Source organism: Meleagris gallopavo, chromosome 2, assembly GCF_000146605.3.
Source record: "Meleagris gallopavo isolate NT-WF06-2002-E0010 breed Aviagen turkey brand Nicholas breeding stock chromosome 2, Turkey_5.1, whole genome shotgun sequence".
In the NCBI taxonomy this organism is placed as follows: domain Eukaryota; kingdom Metazoa; phylum Chordata; class Aves; order Galliformes; family Phasianidae; genus Meleagris; species Meleagris gallopavo.
Genome location: NC_015012.2, coordinates 36,636,011 through 36,652,065, shown reverse-complemented (window position 1 = coordinate 36,652,065; position 16,055 = coordinate 36,636,011). Strand labels below are relative to the sequence as shown.

Sequence of the window (16,055 nt, the reverse complement as noted above, 5' to 3'; positions counted from 1 at the left end):
TTTTTTCCTCAGAAGCCCTGTGTGCCCCAGTATAAAATCTAGCTGTAGTTACCGCCCCGAGCTTGGCTTTTCCTCCTGAAAGACGTTTTCTGTGTGCCGTAAGGTGCCGGTGCCATAGCCATTGGCCTTCCTTGTTTCTCACTGAACGGGCTTTAACTGCTTTGCACTCTGTGAGATAACAGCCCAGCACGCACGTCTGCATCAGTTCTAGACACATAGGCAGAAACCTTGTCTTAGTGTTGCAGGCTTAGAATTTGCCGTCATGTTTCCAGGCAGCAGTTCTGTGATGGAAGGTGACACAGGACCTGGCAGTTCTGTGCCCATCTCCTGTTTAGCTATATGGAGCCTGACATGCGGCTTCCCCTCCTTGCTGTCACCTTTCCCATAAAACTGCCAAACCAGTCACTTTGCCATATTGCCACCTAGCGTGCCAGGATTTACATCTTTAAGAGTTCAGCTGTATGACACTAAATTGTGGCTGTGGTTCTGTTCTTTGCTCTCGTTCAGGGAGACCTATTTGTGTGCCAAGGAAAGCACAGTGAGCAGGCTGTTGTGCAGCTGGCTTTAGATCTGGGAGTTGTTTCTTTGGTTTGCTGTTGGGTTTGACAGTGTTATACTCAGAACTACTTTTTGTGCTGCCTCAAGTGCCTTATTTTAAGAATGAAAATAGTGGGATTTTCCTGCTTTATCACATTCCTGTTGTGAATCTGTAGTGATATCCTCAGAGAAGATCAAAAGGGCAAAACAGGTGCACAGGGTAGGCCAGACATACAACACGGATGTTCCCTAAAATGTATTTTAGACACTAGTTCTGAGTAAGAGAGATAATGCCCTTCTGGCCCAAATTTCTCTCAAGATAAGCCAGATGTTGCAACGGGTCATGCCACTGATGAGTCATTGTAGAAGGTCACGGACTATTTATTTAGTGCTTAGCAGTTTCACACAATAGAACTTTTTCCTTTGTCTTTTTTCCCTGCCTGCCACTCTTCACCACAGTTTGCTTGTTAACTTATGTGTTTCTCCAGAATGTGCATGAAAGAACAACCTGTCAGTTTTGAGGTTGGCTCATGAGCTTTGATCACTTTCTTAGAAGGTGTGCTAAGGAAATGATAATGTAGCTGGATATTCTTACAAGCTATTTTTTCTTTTCTTATTAGTTCTTTATATTTAATGCATGTTTTGTGGAGTTCTGTAGTTATTTGTGGAGTTCAGGATCTGTGTGTGTTGGGAGAAGAAACGCTGTTTAATTCCTGCTGTGTCTTTGGCCAGTATCCTTTAGCTTCATGTACGATAAAGCTGAAAAAAAGAAGTTCATCCCCTGGCACTTATTGCCAGGTTACTCAATGGTAACAACACCAAAAGCGAATAAAAAATAGCTATTTACTTTGGGAAAACACATTTGTACTGTGGATCTTTTCCTAGGCTGCAGGTAGGGCTGAGCTGCAAAAGGAGAGTAGTTAAGGTCTATCTGAGAGTTATCTGTGTTGCCCTGTGCAATGCTGGTTTTCATACAGGATTCTGTCTTGTATACATAGTCTCAGGAAGCAGCTAATAAAACTGTACCTGTGTGTGCTATCCCTTGCTAGGATGGCATGTTACTTCTCTAAGGAAGCCTTTAGTTTTGATGTTTCAAAACTTGATCAAACTTAATGGAAAAATATTTAAAATTATACTTTGGAGAGTTTAATTTCATGTAGTGCTATTTTTGCTTTTCTGTTTAAAACTTTTGGCTTTTCAAAGAGATCCACGCTTCGATGTAGCCAGATCAGTGAACCTCTGAATACGCTCTGAGAGACGTCACACAGGACTGACAGACTTGAACTGGAGGAGGGAAGATGATGTCCTTGGATGGACTGCAGAAGAAAATAAGTAACCCGGTAACTGTTATGTCAACAACTCCTCCCCTGGGAAGTGGAACTTTGTTCTTTAATATCAGTGGTTAGCAGAGCATTCCTATGGTTGGGAGTGTTACTGAGAGCTCTTGGTGTTGCATGGGTGTTTGAGGAAGAACCTAATAGGTGGCTCTAGTATTTCTCTAGTTGTGCTCTGTGGCTGTGGCCTTGCACTGGCATGAGGAATGGGCTGGAGCTGTACTTCTCATTGTCTCTTTAAAAACAGTTCTTTTGAGCCTTCAGGGAATAGATATTTGTCATAGTTCTAGCACAGAATGTTAAGAAACACTGGGTCTGTATAGAATCTCTGTGAAATGTATAGTGTCACACACCTATACAGGATTTTGTTATCTCTTGTAGTTTTGCACTGATACAGTCCATTGCCCTCACATGCATCTGATTGTTCAATTCCACTGCTTGTTCATTGCTTGTGAAGAGGATAGACTAATGGGTGAGGGGGAAATAGCTTTGGCTATTTCTCTCCATCTGGGAGAAGAAGGAAGGCTGCGTGGAGATGGAACTAGAGCCACAAGGACTCAATTGCAAAAAGGAGGGAAGATGGGGGTTTTGGAGCCTGATTTTGGTGGAGAAGGAGGAGAGGAGATGTGAAGAGGAGGATTAGTAAGTGTACAGGTGGAGTTCTCTGTGTAAGGAGAAGAGGAATAGTTAGCAAAACTGAATGGCTATAAGGGAAATGATGAGTACGGTGGGTGACAAGACCAAGCTGGAGAACATAAAGAGGTAAAATTGGGGCTTAGGCATCAAGAGCCTAGGGAGGGAATAAGAGCAATTACTTGGGATTGGGAAATAGAAACAGAGGAGTGAAAGGGTGTTCCAATAAACTCAGGACAGCCTCCAGACAAAGTCTGCAAATTGATCTTTGAGGCCTTTCAAACTTGAGCTAGTGTTGGCTAGTTGGCTTCATGGGAAACTTCTGGAGGTTTATGAGAGTTGGGATGAAGAAAAATCAAGTAGCGTAACAAGCATTATATTCTTAATGATGATTTAAAATTAGCACAGTTCTTGAGGAGGAAATTACAGGCATGTGCTGTAATGCTGGAACGTCGTTAAGTCTGTAGTATTATGCCCAGGAAATGCTCTATTATGGCTATGCAAATTCCAACATAGAATTTCTGGACAAAAGATGGCCAACCTTTTCTATTAAATGTATCCTTCTGGATGTAAGAGAGTTTTCTTGCTACAATGTCTCCTCCAAGTATAAATAATTTTGACCAACTGGAGTATTCAAATCCCAGTATCCCTGGACTGTCTCTGCGTGTTTCTTATTGGTTCATCTTTGGAGACTGAACCAGTAATTTACACCCTGTTGTGATTCTCAAAGCTACTGCCCTCCTCAGGAGCAGTGTGTTTTAACTGTGTTACGCACAGAAAATACACAGAATATATTTATTTATTATTATTTGGATAAAATTGAGCATCTTTGTACAACTTGTAGATTAAGGAAATAATCTACTACACTGCTGCAAGTGAACAAATAAATTCCATCGGTCAGTTTGTTCTTTCACTTGTAATGTCTAATTCCATGTTTTCTTCCTCCTCTACTGCAGCTGGCTAAGCCAGTAAAATTCACAGGACTTTTAACAGTCTGGTCAGTTGTGAGCTTATAATACTTGCGAAGCAAGTCTGTGATATCTCTAATGTAGATGATGACTGCAAAGAGGTTTTGTGCAACATATGGGTAGCTGAGAAGGAAAGGAGAGAGAGAAGGTGCAAATGAACAATACTTAGGATTTCAGAGATTTTTTTTGCTGTCATTCCCACTCCACTCTCTGCCAGAGTTGTTTTCTTTCCAATCACTGTTTTTTGAAAAAGAACAAGCAAAGGCAGCAGCTGTTGTCTAGTGTTAAAAAAAAAACAAACAACAAAACTTGTGCAAGATACCTCCTTCAAGCATCAAGGACAATAGTTAGTCCTTGACAATGACCTAATTTGAAGAGGAATTCTCTTTATTAAAAGTGAGGCAGTAAAATATTGCTATTATTCTTTTGAGAGCTAGGCATGAAGGCTGTAAATGTTTAGCTTTAATCTAATCTGGGAAGGCTGATCTTCAGTAATGGAAATCTTGGTTTTTCCTTCTGTTGTGGCAGATATTTAATGCTTTATTAATGTTTCATTTAAATAGAATGCTACTTTCTTCCTTTTAATGTGCTAGAGAACCACTTAAATATTAAAAATATTGTTTAAAAAACTATATGTTTTGCCTCCATCACAAACTGTTATTTGTCTTTTTTTCCCTCCTTCTTCTAGGTCATTCCCTATGTTGGGACAATTCATGGTGGCCTTGTTCCTGGAGAGCTGATTGTGATACATGGGAGTGTTCCTGATGATGCAGACAGGTAGTAACTACAGTATCACTTTGTGAATTATCATCAGGTGAACAAACCTGTAACGAATAAAATGTTTCCAGATGTCCTGTGTGGGATGGCAGACAAAGACTTCATCTTTAGTTGAAGTGATAGTGTCACAGAAGAATACAAGCTTAAGTCATTTATGAAAGTTTTGTGATGAAAATTGGAGGATAAACTGATTTTTGTTTTCCATTGATCCTCTCTTCTCTGGTTTTGCTTTGTCTGCTTTGACGTTATTTCCCTGTCATGTATACACATGTCACGTGGAATGAATTATCTGAAGAGGTTATCAGTTGAACTTGTACATGATTTCTTGACACACTGAATTAAACATGGTTTGTCTTTTTTTTTTTTATGCTTAGGTTCCAGGTGGATTTACAGTGTGGCAGTAGCATAAAGCCTCGAGCTGATGTGGCCTTTCATTTTAACCCCCGCTTCAAATGGTCTGGCTGTGTTGTTTGCAACACCTTGGAGAGAGAAAAATGGGGCTGGGAAGAAATCACTTATGAGATGCCTTTTCAAAAAGGGAGGCCATTTGAGATTGTCATCATGATTTTAAAGGATAAATTCCAGGTGAGTTTAGGTTGATTCTTGTTCCAGTTATCAAATCAATAAAAGAGAGGCATTTAGCATACATACAATATAATTGGAAGCCTTGGTTTCTTTGTTACCTAGGTAAGGTCTAACTATAGAAAAGTTCAGGAGTTTTTCTTTGAAGAGATGTTAAGTAAATCACACCTCATTTTGTCCGGTTCCCTTCAAAGTTGCATGAGTAGGCAAGTAACTTTCTGCCATGACTAATGATTTTTCCACTCTTCTGTTCTTGTCTGTAAAGGAAGACCATACAATAAGCCTATTTTTGTGAGTAGCATAGGACAATCCTCTTGATGGAAATGTGTGGTGCATTTTCTTGCTCTGTTAGACTGCTAGCAGAGCAATTAGGTTATGGTGGCCACATATTATGACCACGGTCATAAGTGATCAAAGGATGAAAACCAAAGGTGTGAAATGCAAATAAATCAAATATCCCTCACAGTAATGGAAAGAAAGACTGAATTGTTCATGAGCTGAAATCAGTTGAATTTCCAGCATGCTATCTGCTTCTGTACCAAAGCACTGAAAATAGAGATACGTGCATATAGTTTGATTCACAGACTGCTTAATGTGACTTTTCCTATTTTTTCCCTGTCTCTTTAGGTGTCTGTAAACAAGAAGCACTTGCTGCTCTACAATCACAGAATTAGCCTTGAAAGGATAGATACTCTTGGAATATATGGCAAAGTGCAGATCAAAAGTATAGAGTTTGTTTCTAACGTAAGTTTTATAAACAGCTGACTTTTAAGATTCCCTTTCTCTGTCCCACTAAAGTTTAGAGTAGGATTTATGGTGAAAAGATGATAAAAAAGCAGCTATTTAATTTATCTTCAGTAATAACGAAGGCCCCTGCCTCTCAACTGCTATCTCTATTTGAGGAAGTAAACCAACAGAGAGGATGTGCAGAAAGAGCGATCTTTTCCTCTGGAAGGGTGAGAGCAGAAAGGGGAGGTTGTAAATACCAGGGAGGTCAAGAAGACAAATGCCTTGCCCCTTCCTTCTTGCTGCTCATTGAGGCAACCTATATTTCTGAGCAATACATTTGGTCTGTTCTGCCCTGCCCTCATTGAATTATGGGCAAAGCTTGGGTCTCCTACTGCCAAACACCAGGTCTATTTCAGGTCATCAGACTAATAACCTTCTCTAAAGGAAAGTGAAGGCATGGGCCTGGCCAAAACAGAGCCTGAGCTTTAAAGATAAGTCTATTCACTGATCATTTGTAAAGCATATGTACAGACTCTCTTATGAGCCCTGCCACTTGGCCTTGGGTATGTTGTGGAGAAATGATGCATCAAAGCTGTCTCTGAGACCCAGTCTTGGAGGGCCAGTTCTAAGATGAGCCTGGGGACAAGCAGGTGCAGTACATTTGTTTCTGTCCTAAGCACAAAGCAAGGAGTTGCTTTAGTCTGTGGTACTGGTTCTGTATCCTTTGAGGAATTTCTGTCTTTGCTTCTAGTGCATGCTTTTCTGAGGAGAAAGAGTGCTTATCCTGAAATAAACTGAATACAATATGCTGTGGATAGGCTGGAATTTTATCTGTGCATACCTATGTTGTTTATACAGTACACAGTGGAAAGCGACAGATATGGGAAGTGGACAGGAATTCCAAGTACACCCCCACCCCTCCACTCCCCGTACCACCTGTCTATGTATCTGTCCTGCTGCTACTCCTACACCAGCCAGGAAAGCTGAGTAGGAATCCTCAGATACTAATGGGTTAGGAATGCTCTGACTGTTAAATAAGGATTCAAGCTGTAAAGAGGTAGTCTTTTGTGGTTTAACCCAGCAAGCAGCTGAACGTCACGCAGTCATTTGCTTGTCCCGTTGTCCCTCAGTGGGGTGGAAGAGAGAATTGGAAAAAAAAACAAGTTCTTAGTTCTGTCACCTCTCAGCATCTTGTGCCCTTCCAGCCCCTCACAGGTAGTAGAAGCTGAGAAACTGAAACATCCTTGGCTCTGTGCAGCACTGCTCAGCAAAAACTACTTTGAAAACTTCAACATTGTTTTTCTTCTAAAGCCGAAATATAGCATCATACTAAGAAAGAAAAATCAGCTCTGCCCAGCTGAATCCAGGACATCTTTGAATATCTTGATTTGGCATCAGCAGTTGATTTTTTTTTTAAAGATTTTCCTTTGTAGGGGAGCATTTATGGGGGCTTGACAGTCTTTCTGTTCCATAACCCCTAATTTCTACATTAACAATTCAACCTTCAAAGCAACACAGAGCCGTTATGTTTCTAAAACGCCTTTATGTTCTATCGTGTTAGCAATGACATGTAAATATCTCTCTTTCTGCAGTCTGTACAAGGCTCTCAGCCATCATCTGTAGGAGTAACAAAGATAAACACAGAAAATGTACGTATGTTTGTAAAAGAATGAGTCTCCCTGTTGTCTGATAAATTACTTGTATTTGTACAATTACAAATTACAATTACATGTATTTTGTTTTGTTTTGTAGGGGGAAATGCCAGATGGTTTGCAATTTGTAAGTATCTCATGTTGACCTAAGCATGTGAAAAGTAAAAACTGAACAAAACCCTTGATTGCTCAAGGAATAAGAAAAAAACAACAATCACAGAACAAGGGAATTGAGAATCACCTGGCAAATGCTCGTCAGTGAGATTTTAGAGCAATTCACTTTGTTAGTACTAGTAAATACAAAGCTATTTGGTAAACCATACAGAAAACCCAAAGAATAACCATACCAAACATAGTATCCATAGCCCTAAGTAGAAGAATAAACTGTAGAGTGCCTTAAACTTTAAAGGAAGGACCGAGTCATATCAAAACCTTTGTTCAAACAAACATGCTTAGTTTCTTCACATTAGCGATTATTGCAGAACAACTTGTGTTTAAAAATATTTTGCAGTCCTATTAAATCAGATGAACTGATGTTAATATGTGCATCTCAGGACTTGACTGGTTACATATTCTTCCTAGTGACTGATCTGTGCTTACCCTGGATATGCCTCAGGTGGCTGGATGTAAGCATTGCAGCTTAGGGTTGGTTCTAGCTAGCACCTAGCTGGCAAGGAGCATAGGCAGAGTTAGTGCACATCTTTTTGCAAAAAATTGTACAGGAGGACAGCATGCAGGCTGGAGTAAAGACCACACTCAAATTGAAAAGGGATTGGAAGTCAGCAATAGATACAAATAGAATTATGGAGAAAGTGGACTTGCAGGGAGTGCTTTAGTTGCTTTGTCAGTTAACGGTGCCTTCCTTAGCATTCTTAAACCAAATTCTAGGCAATGTTGTCATTTACAAGTGGTGGACTTGAAAGAAGAAAAGAAACACAGAGTATTTATTTTTTTATTTTTACCATTCATTCCTTTTCCCTCATCAAAATAACTTATAGCACAGTGGAAAAGTTGGGTGGGGGTGAGCATTGCTTTGTTTGTCTTCGTGTAACTTCATCGCTATAGCGTTAATATCCTGGAATGTATCAATGGGAGTAGCTTTAGCTGTGAGCACAGATATGAAACTGTAGGCTGGACTTTGTCCTGCTGTAGTAAAACTCAGCTTGTATGTTGGGGAAAAAAAAAAGTAAGTTAGTCATATTTTTCACTGGTGGTCTACTTCCAGGGAGTTCCTTATGTTGGGAAACTTGTTTCTGCGCTTCATCCAGGATGCACAGTTGCTATTAAAGGAGAAGTGAATAAAAACCCAAAGAGGTAAATCTTAGCGATTTTTCTGCTGTTAACTGACCTGCTCTTGAGAAGGAATAAGCTTTTCTATTGCCTTGGTATATCCTTACTGACTTGCCATTTTGCATCTGGAATCATTTGAAACTACAATGCAGTTTTCTCAGGAACCTGCAGGATGCTGCTTTAGAAAAGACTTAAAGAACAGCTCCATTGAGAAAAGTGAAGGTAAAATCTGATTGTCTTTCCTGCTAAACCTGCATCATTTGTGAGGTTGTGTGTCTGTTCTGGATTTCCATTGTACAAGGCATGCGAGCACACAAGCAGTACAAAGACAGCTTTTATTCTTAAGAGATCTGAGAGTGAGGAAAGAGGCAAAATTGGACAGGAAAATGAGTGAGATGAGTTGCTAATGTGCTTAAATGCTGGACGTTACAAGATTTCTCTGAATGCTTTTTGTTGACTTTGGGGATGAGAAAAGGTGCCTAGCTGACAACAATTGATTATAAAAGCTGATAGGGAAATATGAGCTATCATTTTGATAGCAAATGAGAAACAACAGATTGCAAAGATGTTATTTTCTCATGTAATTTAAAGAAAGAAAAGGGAGCACAGTGTGGTCAAAATAAAGTTGAGGAAATGTCCATGCTTCAGCTTGCCTTTCATTTTAAGGGTGGTTTGGACTCTGTAGAAACATGCCTAAAAATGAAGCACTAAGTGCAAATGACAAGGAGCATGCTTTTTTGCTTGTATGTGTATGCATCCTACTTCTGCTTCCTCAGAACACCTGTCACCTTTCCTGCAGCTATATGGCCCTAACAGTTTACCTTATTACTGGGACACAAGATCTAGAGATCTCGTCTACAAGTCTGAATGGACTTGGAATTGAATGGGATAATAGATACTGATATAGCACCATTTGTTCTTCTTTTGGCTTGAAAAGCTTATTAGCACACTTTAAATGCTGTCTTATATGTGTAAAGAGGCTGTTGGGTGTTAAAGTATTGTTGGGTTGTCTGCTCTTTGCATTCGTGCTTTGGATGTGTAGATTTTTACAGAATTTTGAAGTTATTTAATGCCTTTCACTCACGTCACACAACCATAAGTGTTCCTTGTTCTCTGTGAAAGAGAGGATTTGATAGCTACAAAGTGTGGCAGTTGCTACATTTCATATCTATACTAAGTGGCTCAAGGCTTTCCAAAAGGAGGAAAATGACCTGACTACTGGAGTTAATTTGGTGAGAGGAATATTCTTCAAATGCAGTGAGGTCATTGCAGCATGTTGAAGCATTCCTTTGACATATTGGTTGCTTTTTCCCCCTGAGCTACCCTCACAGGAGCCCTTTGCTGTGGAGATAATGTCAGATTGCAGGATGTTTTGGTCAGCCTGGGCAGAGCTACTCTGTCTACAGAGTAATGCTTTGTATGCATGGTGTCCCACTGATGTTGCACATGCCAGAGAGTCCTCAAACTTCTTCTTAGAATCTAACCAGTTCGTTGGAAGTACAAATATAATGTCTTTAGGTAAAAGCCTCCCACTCTCCATTGTGCAGGTATATGGAAAAGAGATAGTGGAACAAGTAGCACAGTATGTTTCTGCCTAGTGCTGTAGGGACAGCACTTGGCTCAGAACCTCCTTGCTGAGAGATAAGCAGAAAGCTGTGAGCAATGAAGCAGATGGAACACAGTTACGGTCCTACATTTGCTTCTTCAGCAGAGGTTGTGCCAAAGACAACCTGGTTAGTTCTTAGGTGGATCACAGCCCTGGCTCCAGAGCAGACCTGAGTATTGCCTAAGGGCTTGGTAAATTGTATGGACTGCTTCATGTTTATTAACTCTTGGTCTAATAAACTTATTTTTAAAAATGTCTTCCAGCTTTACAATAAACCTGAAATCAAGTGACTCAAAAGACATTGCATTACATCTGAATCCCCGATTGAAGAATAAGGTCTTTGTAAGAAATTCTTACCTTCATGACAGCTGGGGAGAAGAAGAAAAGGAAATAGCTAATTTCCCTTTCAGTCCAGGGATGTACTTTGAGGTAAGGTTAATTGAAATGCAGCATCAGAGTTGTAATTCTGCTAAAAGAACAGTAGCATTGGTGTATAAATGCCATGCTAATGCAGATTGGATTGAAACTGCTATTCTTGCATTTAAAATGCCTTAATGTTAGGATTTAATAGGATTGTGGGAAGCAAAGATTTGTATTTGTTTTAATGACAGCCGTCTCCTTGTGTTTTCTTATACATAATTGCAAGAATTCAGTGCATGCTCAGGACAAAATTTTAATTTAATGTTATTCATGTTTCACTTTTTTTAATGTTTCTTTTGCATGGAAGTAATATGTCAGAATTTGTATCAGAAGCAGGGCTTGCCCCAAGTCCAGGGTAGAGTGTCAGCTTGTTTTTCATGTCTTAACTGAACTGAACTGTTCTTTCTTTTCAGCTGATCATTTTCTGTGATGCCCACCAGTTCAAAGTTGCTGTTAATGGTGTTCACACCCTGGAGTACAAGCATCGTTTTAAACAACTTGAAAAGATCAACGTACTGGAAGTCATAGGAGATGTTCAGTTATTAGATGTGAGGAGCTGGTAGTTCATTTCAGTCAGTACTAAATGAATTAAACCTATTCTTACAACAGTTCTTCTGTCAAGTACAAAGAAAGCAACTAATGCTGAGCCTGCCTTTATCTATCCAGGCTTCAGTGTTAGTCTGAGTTAGGCGAGTACCAGAACTGCTGTGAGATGAAATCCTCCACTAGTTTCCAGTATCCTGGCAAGCTAAATGTCTGCTCAGATAAATCACCTGCATTACTGAACCTAGCAATATGAAATGGTGCGTCGTACTGTGTCTTAACAATTGTGCTCAGTATGATTAATTACTACTAGTCATTCCTTAACAGTGTACTTTCAAAAAGTGAAGTAGAAATTAGATTGAAGTAGAATATGAAGATATGCCTATCCTGAAAGGGCGATGGACCAGTCATAAAGTAATTATAAGATATATCCTGCTTGATTTATATTAGTGATTATAACTTTTTTTGCCATGACTGGTTTTTTTTAAAAAGCTGACTCATCAGTTCTCATGGAAGGCAAGGAGGTATGTGATCAACTTCTTAGCCTGCTGCTGCAATAGTACCTTCTCTGACTTCTAGGTATGTCATCTCCTGCTTGTAAGTGGCTTAAATCAAACACAGATCAGTATTTCCAGCTTACAGTTTTCCAAAGTGAAACAACTGAAAATAATTTAGCTGGTTCTGATGCATGGACTTTGGAATGCTTATTTGATCAGAAATGGCTCCCAGCTGTGCTAAGATTGCTCAGGGACTAAATTAGATGTCTGTTTTTCATTTAAAAATGTATGAACCTAGATACGCCCCTGAGTTGAGACTCAGATTCTCATCAGTAGAACAGAGAATAAATCCTTTTGCAGTCTTGCATTAAAACACTAGTTAAAAAAAGCAGTTCCTACTCAGTTTTCCTTACAATTGTCAGTCTTAATTTTTATATATGCTTATTTTTAAAAATAAGTAAGTTGCTGCTGGCTATCAGTGCTTGCCTGAGGGTTGTTTCTACTTATTTTAACAGCTACTGAAGGAGTGAAAGTTTTGAGAATAAAATGTACCTGAAAAGCTGTTAAACTACCACACTAAGTGTATAAAAAGCATAAATAAAAATAACATTTGTGAACTATGCTTTTCTCCAAATGTAGTTAAATAGTTACAATCCCTCTTTGGTCTGTTTTGTGTCATTTTACTTACTGACTTATCCTTTTCTCCAAGGTGGCCCTGACTTGAGGCCCATTTCCACTCCAAGTTACAGATCGGTAGAGCAGTCACTGTGAGTAGGCCTGCATCTTAGCTGTGCCACACACATGGCCTGGCCTTCATGTGCTGTCCTCTAAAGATAAACCAAGCTAGCTGACTGGAACAGAGAAGCCTGTAGGCAGCTCCCACTTGGTAAGGGCTGCTATCCCACCTGTACATTCTTGTCTTTATTTTTCTAAAAGTTCAGTGAAATGTTCTCATGTGAACATCAGCATGAGTAGAATTGCTTTCTTTCAGGACCTTCTTGTAGCTTTCTGTTCAGAATCTTCAGTGGGTTAATTTTTTACTTTGTAAAAATAATGTACATTATGTCATGTGTTACCAGAATTGCAGGGTATGGGTTCATGAGTGAGTACTGTTGTAGCAGGATGGCCCCCACACATACAGCAAGTGCAGATCCCAGCCACAGGGTAGTCAAGGACAGTCTCACATGTTGTCTGTCAGTGAACAGTATCTGTTTGTAGCTTACTTTGTTTTCCTAATGTTAAGGGAAGTCATCTGATGACAAAAAAGTGAACCCTAGATCATCCAGAAGTGATAAAGCCATGTTCTTACAGTATTTTTTATTTAAAAAGTTAAGATCTTAGATCAGATAAAAATCACTACAACAATTTGCCTGTAACACAGGGCACATGTGAAGTTAACACTATTCAGACAAAGTATAAAAACAAAGAGGATAAACTTAAAAGTAACTTTGGAGTGGTTCTCCCAAAATGACTTCCAATTGCTGAATTGTTTTCTGACACTGCTGTTCAACTTCTTCACATTCATCTAGAAAAAGAAAGAAGGCAGGAAGTAAGTAGAAGAGTGATTACAAAGTTATCCTAGGAAGACCTCATCCCTCAAGGTTTGAAACTGTCTTCAAACACCAGGTCTGAAAACATTCAAAAGTATTTTGTCATCACCTCAGGAGGTAGGCAATTCATTTATACTGTAACAGTGATCTAAAATATGTGACTTGGGAGGCTCTAGCACTGAGGAAGTGACAGTAATTTAGCTAACTGAACTTTAGGAAAGGGGTGGATATGAACCATTCCAGGTTGCAACCTGCATAGTTTAAGTGACAGTATACTAATGTATGTAATTTATAGCAACTACAGCAATTATTTTGTCTGAATCTTTGAATTATAGGGACTGTGTTCATTTTGGTCACAGGCCAGTTGCCTGCCTTCACTAAGGTCATTTTAAAATGTTACCTTCCATAAGCTCAGCTAAAAATGGAATAGATTCTGGTAGCAGGACCAAGTAGTTCTCCTTCAGTTTTTCTGCAACTTCGAGCAAAGCAAGCAGAGCAGCAAATCGGACCTAAAACAAAACAATCTGTGTGAGGAAACAAACATCTCCTGAAAACACACCTAGCTTTTAAATAGACTTTTCCCAACTCAAGGAAACTATTCTAAGCTAACTTAAATCTCAGCATCTGGGCTAAGGTATTTTACAAGGAAAAAGTTGCAAGAGGTAGCTATGTTTCTTGAAGTTAGCTGACAGAAGTCTTCAACTTCCCTTTACAATGCCACTTTATTCCACTGTTTCACAATGTCTTAAGTTAGTACAAGGTTAAAAACAAGAATTTCCCATGATATAACCAGTCAAATAGGCAGGTCATGACAAACTTTTATTAAAAAAAAAAAAACCCCAAAACAACAGCTCTGACATTTCATAAATAACTATCTTCCATTTTCCCCTCTAAAGTATTTTTTTTTCCTTGTAAATAAATAAATTATTCAAACAGCTACCAAGTAAAACAAACAACACCTTCCTACCACCACAAGCCAACCATATGAAGATCTTCAATAAGCGTAAGAGTAGAAGCACATGTTGCGTACATCTCTGGAACTTGGTGGTAGCATAGCACAATATCAGTATTTTAGTAGTGATTTGGCTAACCCACTTGTTTTTGGGAGACACTTAACATTTTGTAGTGCAACAGAGAGAAATATGTTCTGATAGCTCCCAACCTTAGAACAAGTGTGCCTCATTTTCAGCAGGATGTGGTAATTGAGTGGTTTCCAAAGAGAATCATCTGCCATTGCCACGGAGAACTGAGCTATGCAGGGTACCAGGTGTGCTGTCACTCTTTCCTGGAACTTCTCATCTCCTCCAAGCATGTTCTCCAGCTGTGGAAGTAAGATGTTTGTCATAGAGATCCAGGCTCAGTTAAACCTAGCTCAAAGTGCCGCTTCTAGCATAGGCTTTCAAGTACTGAAGGGATGAATCAAAGCGTACAGCAGTAGGAATGTGCTGAACAACATGCATAAACTTTGAAGACTGAAGAAGTTCAGAAAGGGGATAAAAGAATTAGTAATCCAAAGCTTTCAGTGTAACAATATCATCAGTAGCTGAAAGGCAATGAATGAATTCATCCTTTTGTGTGAAGGGGGAGGATTGAGGCCTGAGAGGTGGCTGTTGGTTGCTTTTTTTTTTTTAATCCTTCAGACAGAAAAAGCAGCTGACACAGCTTGCTCTTCTGAGTTTGTAAATACCTGATCAACTAGAGGCATCATCAGGGTTTCTGCTCTTTCCTTACTCAGGAACTTCTGGGTATCAAACAAGAAGAGCTTATGCAGACAGTCCAAGGTGAACTGCAGCAGCAAACAGCTCTTTTCAGTGCTGTTCTCGGAGTCAAAGAAAGCTTCATCTGTGTATCAAGAGAGGAGCAGAAAAAGAAAAATCACAAAATTAAGAAATGTATAAGCAAGCTAGAAATACTATGAGTTGTAAACATAGCTAAATGTTGTACAATATAGCAATTATGTAGTGACCACTTACAGCAATGAAAGTGGATGCAGTATATTATCTGGTATTATCTGGCCTTTAGCTAATTCCCTAGTAGGTCTGTTTTGCAATGCACAACCAGCTGGTTGATAAAAAGAAATACTTGCAGGCTACAGGAGCAGTAGTTCATGGCTGTACCTGTAGTTATGGAGAATTTATGTAGGTTACTATAAACAAGATAGGGAAACAATTCCCCATACCAAAAAAAGTGTAGTATCTGTTTTTTGCTGGTAGGTAGCAGAGTCTAGGTGCAACAAGTAACAGTAGGCTGGCACATCAAGTGAACAATGAAAAAAACAATAACAAACAAAAGGAAGGGCAAGTGCCAGAAGCAAGTCACCCTCTTTTCACCCAGTTTCATTCTCGTGGAACTCTCTGGGACTGACACTGAAAGTTTTCCTACGTTTCAACTTTGTAACTGGCAGCCCAGAGCCTGTCACAATACAAAAGATGCTTCATTTATGAGAGAAAGAGGAAGTAAGTGAAAGATAAGTGCTGTGAAGTTAATTTCAACAGTTGTCTGTCAGTGCTTCTCTGTAGACAGTAACTGAAAACTTACCAGTTTTTGAAACATTGAGCTGGTTCAGCGTCTCAGCAAATGGCTTCACTAAGTGACCAGCAAACAGGGTAAAGAGACCCTTGAGCTTGTCTGCGATGCAGTCTGCTAACCGGTGGAATGTCAGCAGTCTGTCCTTTAGGGCACTTTCAGTTTTGGACCAGTCAAAAAGCTGAAAGTGAATGGCAGGTTAGCTCGTTCCTGTATCTGTGTGCTGGAGAATACAAAGATGCTGATACTGACTATATTTAAGCTCCTTACCTTGAAGAAAAGGGGTCTAAAAGATGCCTCAGAAAGTTTCATAACCATACTTATTAGACAATCAATAATGTACATCTCTGTTCTACCAACTTCATCCAAATCATCCTAGAAAAATTAGAAAGCACAATTCCAAGTCTGAAA

The 16,055-nt window shown here is 39.4% G+C and overlaps 2 protein-coding genes across 5 annotated transcripts in view; one reads left to right on the top strand and one right to left on the bottom strand.

Annotated features, from left to right (window-relative positions):
• The first annotated feature begins 1,713 nt into the window (after positions 1-1,713).
• LGALS8 (galectin 8) lies at positions 1,714-12,188 on the top strand. Of its 2 annotated transcripts, XM_003204015.4 has the most exons (9): positions 1,714-1,877; positions 4,161-4,249; positions 4,624-4,834; positions 5,459-5,575; positions 7,153-7,209; positions 7,313-7,339; positions 8,438-8,526; positions 10,372-10,537; positions 10,942-12,188. In XM_003204015.4, exons 1-9 carry the CDS (start codon positions 1,836-1,838, stop codon positions 11,089-11,091), a joined length of 948 nt encoding a protein of 315 aa, XP_003204063.1. In that variant the 5' UTR covers positions 1,714-1,835; the 3' UTR covers positions 11,092-12,188. The 2 variants fall into 2 exon arrangements, with proteins under 2 accessions (XP_003204063.1, XP_003204062.1); XM_003204014.4 differs by lacking the exon at positions 7,153-7,209.
• A 669-nt stretch (positions 12,189-12,857) lies between these two features.
• HEATR1 (HEAT repeat containing 1) overlaps positions 12,858-16,055 on the bottom strand; it is a 34,244-nt gene continuing 31,046 nt past the window's right edge. For all 3 annotated transcript variants that reach the window (XM_010706987.3, XM_010706989.3, XM_010706988.3), the window contains exons 40-45: positions 15,915-16,019; positions 15,657-15,825; positions 14,806-14,960; positions 14,281-14,439; positions 13,519-13,627; positions 12,858-13,093 (exon numbers count right to left, since the gene is read on the bottom strand). In XM_010706987.3, coding sequence (XP_010705289.1) covers positions 13,005-13,093; positions 13,519-13,627; positions 14,281-14,439; positions 14,806-14,960; positions 15,657-15,825; positions 15,915-16,019 — 786 coding nt within the window. In that variant the 3' untranslated portion in view covers positions 12,858-13,004. The remainder of the gene's footprint in view (positions 13,094-13,518; positions 13,628-14,280; positions 14,440-14,805; positions 14,961-15,656; positions 15,826-15,914; positions 16,020-16,055) is intronic.